The sequence below is a fragment of the Drosophila tropicalis genome, unplaced genomic scaffold (assembly GCF_018151085.1).
Source record: "Drosophila tropicalis isolate 14030-0801.00 unplaced genomic scaffold, ASM1815108v1 contig_859, whole genome shotgun sequence".
NCBI lineage: Eukaryota > Metazoa > Arthropoda > Insecta > Diptera > Drosophilidae > Drosophila > Drosophila tropicalis.
Window position 1 is genome coordinate 4748701 of NW_027173353.1, and position 6000 is coordinate 4754700.

At 31.0% G+C, this 6000-nt stretch overlaps 3 protein-coding genes across 3 annotated transcripts; all 3 read right to left on the reverse strand.

Annotated features, from left to right (window-relative positions):
* Positions 1-516: 516 nt before the first annotated feature.
* Positions 517-1232, reverse strand: LOC137582109 (uncharacterized). The gene is made up of 4 exons (XM_068296551.1): positions 1185-1232; positions 964-1119; positions 735-902; positions 517-672 (listed from the first exon to the last, which is right to left on the reverse strand). The coding sequence occupies exons 1-4, from the start codon at positions 1230-1232 to the stop codon at positions 517-519; spliced, it is 528 nt and encodes a 175-aa protein (XP_068152652.1).
* A 339-nt stretch (positions 1233-1571) lies between these two features.
* Positions 1572-2283, reverse strand: LOC137582110 (uncharacterized). Its single transcript, XM_068296553.1, has 4 exons — positions 2227-2283; positions 2020-2175; positions 1791-1958; positions 1572-1727 (listed from the first exon to the last, which is right to left on the reverse strand). Exons 1-4 carry the CDS (start codon positions 2281-2283, stop codon positions 1572-1574), a joined length of 537 nt encoding a protein of 178 aa, XP_068152654.1.
* A 1915-nt stretch (positions 2284-4198) lies between these two features.
* Positions 4199-6000, reverse strand: LOC137582111 (uncharacterized). Its single transcript, XM_068296554.1, has 5 exons — positions 5944-6000; positions 5509-5676; positions 4644-4799; positions 4424-4591; positions 4199-4366 (listed from the first exon to the last, which is right to left on the reverse strand). The coding sequence occupies exons 1-5, from the start codon at positions 5998-6000 to the stop codon at positions 4199-4201; spliced, it is 717 nt and encodes a 238-aa protein (XP_068152655.1).

Consider the following 6000-nt stretch of genomic DNA (forward strand, 5'->3'; position numbering starts at 1 on the left):
AACTGTTATTATTTGTGCTATTATCAGTATAGGAAATAGTTGTATATAGTTTTTAAAGCACTGTCAATGAAGGCCCTCGGCTTAGAATAAAACTACATACAGTAGCCTGGGACTCGAACCCGGATCCTCGTTGGTCACTTGCCCAATTGATTTTGCCACGTAGACAACTCATCTTCCAAGGACTGCGAGAACCATTTGTTTAAACAAATGTGTAGGAGGAAGTAAGGATGGGAAACGCGTGGCAGAAGAAGCTTTTTAGCCGAAAAAGTCTTATTAGTTGTAACTCCCAAACTAAATTAGAATTGTCACTTGTAATTAAACAGTGAGAAAATAAATGTGGTATATGATTAATGCGCCTCATTTAAAGATTGTTAAGACAAAGACAGCTAAATTCAGTGTTTTTTATAAATTGCCAAATATTGCTTACCTTCACCAAATTTATTCAAAACTGTTAATTGGTTGTCTTAGGGCTTTTTCGCTTACAATACAATACATATTTTCTTCATCAGATCATATTTAAGAAAGTGTGATAAATACTTTTACGTTAGCACGATTAATATCATAAGCTATCCAACTTGTATAGAGAGCATAATCTGCAGGAGGGAATTTTAGAACACTAGTTAAGTGATTGTTCACATGGTCAATAGGTAGCTTATCCAGAATAAGGCTATGCTGTGATAGAAAAAACGTATTTTTTTGAAAATAATTTTAAAAAAGTCCTTATAGTTGCTCACATTAAATGGGCACTTGTGTGCCATATTCGTAAAAGGCAGAAAGAGCCCTGATAAGTATTGAGCAAGTGGGTTTCTGTTTGAATTTTCAAAGAATTTGCAAGCATCTATTGTGACGTTATAGAGAAATGGAAGATATCCATTAAATCTCTTCATCACAGAAAAGTTAACCTGAAAATTTACACAAATTATTGAATTGAACAGTATGCATTATGAGAATACGATACGATACCTTCACTTTAGTTACTGGAATTTTAAATAAATTCACTTTTAAGGAAACATATTTGTAGCTCCGGTTAATAGCTTTTATGTAGCAGTATTCAAAGTCGGAAAAACTTTTATCCAGTGGCTCGCATTTAATATTTGTGAATTCCACATGGCCTGAAATCTTTTGATTTCCGTTTTATACAACTTGTTTTGATATATTTGTCCTTCTGTGAAGAAAAAACTTACCTCAGCAACTTTAATCGCCGACAACAGTAAACACATCAAACCAAACATGACATTCATCGAAAAAAGCTTGAAATTGACTGATTATAAATTATTGTAATTTTTATGAGTTTTAAAATAAAGCAAACCCATAAAGCAAACCATTAGTTTAATTGCTTTATCCAATAGTGCATGTCGGAAGTATAAAAATAAAATTGTCTAAAAATTTGTTATCAATACAATTTGCAGCGAATGTCAACTGGTTGGATAGAATAATTGCATAGTTAATACAGAGTAGTTTTGCAGCCTCAGATACTGGATGTTGCTTTGTTTCAATATACAAATAATATATTTTAAATAAATCATGTTATTTTTTTTTACTTTATTGAGATTAAATCTTTCCTAAAAAATCTAGGAAAGAGTAAAAAATAATTTGAGGTTAGCACGGTTTATGTCATAAGCCATCCAACTCGTGTACGCAGCATAATCACCAGTAGGGAATGGCAGAACATTTGTCACCTGGTAATTAACATAATCAATAGGAAGTTTATCCATCATAAGGCTGTGCTGTAAAAGAAAAAACTTATCCTTTTAGAAACAATTTCAGATAAGGTCCATTTAGTTGCTCACATTAAATGGGCACTTGTGTGCCATATTCGTATAAGGCAGAAAAAGGTCTGATAGGTAATGAGCTATTGGGTTTCGGTTTGGATTTTCTAAGAATTTGCAGGCATCAACTGTGATGTTATAGAGAAATGGCCTATATCCATTGAATCGCTTCATCAGAGCAAAATTTACCTTGAAATTTTAAAATGTGTTTGAATTGAACAGTTTGCATTATGAAAATACAATACGATACCTTTACTTTAGTTACTGGAATTTTAAATAAATTCACTTTTAAGGAAACATATTTGTAGCTCCGGTTTATAGCTTTTATGTAGCAGTATTCAAAGTCAGCAAAACTTTTATCCAGTGGTTCGCATTTAATATTTGTGAATTCTACATGGCCTGAAATCTTTGAAAATCGGTTTTATACAATTTGTTCTCCTGTGAAGAGGAAACTTACCTCAGCAACTTTAGTCGCCGACAACAGTAAACACAGCAAACCAAATATGACATTCATTTGAAAGAGGAGCTAAATGACTGACAATAAGTTATTTTAAACACATGGCAAAACCGTCAAGCATATCATTATTTTAATCGCTTTATCTGATAGTGCATGTCGAGAACCAAAATAAATTGGCTAAAAATTGAGGGTTCTATGAGGGAGTGATTCTGTTTGTATCAATGAAAACAATAAACTGTGTATTTCGAATTCGATGGCTTTGACAATCTTTATTATTTTCGATTTTGAGACTAAGAAAAACTAAAAAATAGATTCATCAACTAATTTAAAGGAATACTTTATTGGCAACCAGACAAAGACGTTAATAATTTAAGGCAACAATACTTATGCTTTCAGATTTGTGAAATCTACTACTTTTCTAAGAAAATATGAAATTAAATGAAAGATCCGAGAATCCATGTCAATTTATTTGAATCAAGTGGGTTAAAACAAACGATTGCTGACAATTTATCGGTAAAAATATTTATTGAAGTGTCATGTAGGTTCTCAATAACCCACCTTATAACTTAAAGTTTTTAGATTTACGAAAGAGTTATATAAACTTTGATATCAGCACGCTTCGCATCATTCCCAGACCAAATCAGTGCCAGGCAATAGTCACCTTCGGGAAACGACAATACTTTAGTTACCTTATAATTTAAAAATTCAATATGGAGTTTCTCCAATATAATGTCATGCTGTTAAGAGAAGGATCAAACTTAAGAAGCCTCAGTATAGTATAGTTAGTATAATGATTACTTGCACTTACATTAAAGGGACATGAGTGATTTATATTCGTAAATGGTAAATATAAATCGCCAAAAAATTTTGCTATTGGATTACGATCTGGGTTTTCCAAGTACCTACAACCATCCACTGTATAATTGTAAAGGAAAGGGCGATAGCCATTAAACCGTTTCAGTAGAGCAAAATTAACCTAAAAAGGCAAACATTTGTTAATTACAATTTTGTTTATCGATTGGATTTGATACCTTGACAGTTTTTATGGGTGGCTTAAACAAATTTGCTCTCAGTGATATGTATTTGTAAGATCGATTTACGGCCTTTATATAACAATATTGAAAATCAGTAAAACTTTTATCCAACGAATTACATTTAATATTTGTAAATTCGAACCGAGAGTTAACCTTAAAGAATCCAATATTTGCAATGACATAAAGTAGTAGTAGTTTTGACTAAAACTCACTTGTATTATAAAACTTGCTATTACAATCAAACCGAAAACCCGCAACTTCTTATCCATTATAGTGGATCTTCCGAATGTCGACTATAATGTTCAGTTTATGTATATGTTTATTTATAGAGCTTTAACTAATGGAAATGTAAGATCAATTAATAATACATCACATGAAATATGTTAACGATTCGTGACGGTATAAACAACAAAATAATTAACTATTTATCATTTTAATTATCCCGATTAACAGTTCGATCGGCTACAACACAAAATTGTTTGTAAAGTCTAGAAAATTATTCATGTGCTGTCACTTTTTGGGGACACTTTTGATTACAAACATACAAACAGTTTAAATATCAATTATATTAGGGGTGACCTTTGTGTTAACCAGCTAAAAACTAATCATTGTTAACAAAATCATGGAACGTTTACCAGAAAACCATAATTATATACCGAATATAGAGTTCTTTTTCTATGAGTGGCATAGAAAACTATTTGTAATCGTCAAAATTTCGTCCCCATATGAATTACCAAGTTTCTAATGTCTAGATCGATGGATGATCATCAAATATAAGGTCGAGTGTCACGCTTAGAAAACAGTTTTCCTTCATTTTTGTCATGGGTAATTAAATATTGTTGTTAAGAAAATATTGCAGAATAATTAAATAAACAAGCAAGTTTTATTTATCGATGTGTGTTTACATTTGTGCATTATTTATTTGTTAAATGTGTTAATCAATTGGAGATCTTTGATAGTTCAAGGTATGTTTTAACCATCAAAACCCTCACATTATTTAAAGACCATATCATTGACAAACAATAATTACCTTCAGGAAATGGCAAAACTTTAGTAAGCTGATTATTTAAAAACTGAATATTAAGTTTGTCCAATATAATGTCATGCTGTTAAAAGATAAGAAGAAATGAGTTTAAGAAGATACGAATATACAGTTAGCTTACATTAAAGGGACATGAGTGATTTATATTGGTAAACGGTAGATATAAATCGCCGAAATACTTTGCTATGGGATTTCGATCGGGATTCTCCAAGTATCTACAACCATCGACTGTATAGTTGTAAAGGAAAGGGCGATAGCCATTATATCGTTTGAGTAATGCGATGTTAACCTGCATAAGCTTAATTACTTTTTTGTCGAGATTTGAACAATTCTTGGCATACCTTGGTAGTTGTTATTGGCAATTGATTAATTTTAGCTTTAACGGAAATATATTTGTACGTTCGATTCACAGCTTTGATATAACAATACTCAAATTCCGCAACACTTTTGTCCAATGTGGTGCACTGTATATTTGTAAACTCAGCCCATGAACTGATCTAAAAGATTCGAATTACATGTTATACATATTATTAATAAAATACATGTTAAGTATAGCAACTTGCCTGAACTATATAACTTCCCAATAAAATGAGCCAAACGATTTTAAAATATGGAAACATTTTAGGTCACCTTTCAATAGTTAACTGAATTCCATTGTTAATAATACTGAATTTATACGATATTAAATAAAAACAAATGCAAATTTAATGGATTTGGTACTAACGACTTTCAAAATCGAGTCACGGCCAATTTATTGCAGACTGGAAAAAAAGCGAAAAGAACTTAGCTTTGAAATAGAGACAAATTACTGAAAGATGTCTCATCGTTAGATAAAAATAGATATACATATATGAATATGTTGATATTATTTCAATTTTTTTGTTGAATCATTTTAACTATTCCAAGTTATCTTTGAAGAGAGTTTTCCCATACATTACTTGATTTAATGCTTAAAAGTTTATGTATGTTAATCATTAAGAAGTTTTTGATATAGTGAAAAATGTTTTAACTTCCAAAATCCTTGTATTATTTGGATACCAAATCATTGACAAGCAATAGTCGCCATCAGGAAATGGTAGTACTCTAGTCATGTGATTATTCCAAAACTCTATATTAAGTTTTTCCAACAAAATGTCGTGCTGTTAACACAAAGAAAATGACTCAAACCTTATTAATAAAACTGAGCTATTTGTATTTTCCACTTACATTGAAGGGACATGAATGGTTTAGATTTGTAAAGGATAGAAATAGATCACCAAAATACTTTGCAATGGGGTTACGATCTGGGTTTTCCAAGTACTTACAACCATCGACCGTATAGTTGTAAAGGAATGGCTTATAACCATTATATCGTCTTAGAAGGGCGATATTAACCTGGATATGGGATTAGTTGGTTTTTCTTAATACACTAAAATTTATGTTGCATACCTTTGCAGTTTTAACTGGCAGTTGGTAAAATTTCACTTTAAGGGAAATATATTTGTAAGTTCGGTTTACTGCCTTGATATAACAGTATTCGAAATCCGATATACTTTTGTTTAAGGTTTTGCATTCGATATTTGTAAACTCCAGCCAGGAGGTGATCTTAACAATTTTAAAATAATTAATATTAATAGCCATTTCTATTGAACTTTAACTCACTTGGATTATGTGACTTCCTAATATAATAAACAAAAGAAATGTAAGCTTGTCGTACAT

What these genes read in the sequence shown, in the direction of transcription:
- LOC137582109 (XM_068296551.1), bottom strand. Translation starts at nt 1,232, where the DNA reads ATGTTTGGTTTGATGTGTTTACTGTTGTCGGCGATTAAAGTTGCTGAG. An exon ending in TTCCAGTAACTAAAGTGAAG is followed by an intron (nt 903 to 963) that starts GTATCGTATCGT and finishes GTAAATTTTCAG; the next exon opens with GTTAACTTTTCTGTGATGAA. An exon ending in CACACAAGTGCCCATTTAAT is followed by an intron (nt 673 to 734) that starts GTGAGCAACTAT and finishes TTTCTATCACAG; the next exon opens with CATAGCCTTATTCTGGATAA.
- LOC137582110 (XM_068296553.1), bottom strand. Translation starts at nt 2,283, where the DNA reads ATGAATGTCATATTTGGTTTGCTGTGTTTACTGTTGTCGGCGACTAAA. An exon ending in CGGCGACTAAAGTTGCTGAG is followed by an intron (nt 2,176 to 2,226) that starts GTAAGTTTCCTC and finishes CGATTTTCAAAG; the next exon opens with ATTTCAGGCCATGTAGAATT. An exon ending in TTCCAGTAACTAAAGTAAAG is followed by an intron (nt 1,959 to 2,019) that starts GTATCGTATTGT and finishes TAAAATTTCAAG; the next exon opens with GTAAATTTTGCTCTGATGAA.
- LOC137582111 (XM_068296554.1), bottom strand. Translation starts at nt 6,000, where the DNA reads ATGTACGACAAGCTTACATTTCTTTTGTTTATTATATTAGGAAGTCAC. An exon ending in TAGGAAGTCACATAATCCAA is followed by an intron (nt 5,677 to 5,943) that starts GTGAGTTAAAGT and finishes TCCCATATCCAG; the next exon opens with GTTAATATCGCCCTTCTAAG. An exon ending in ATCACTCATGTCCCTTTAAT is followed by an intron (nt 4,367 to 4,423) that starts GTAAGCTAACTG and finishes ATCTTTTAACAG; the next exon opens with CATGACATTATATTGGACAA.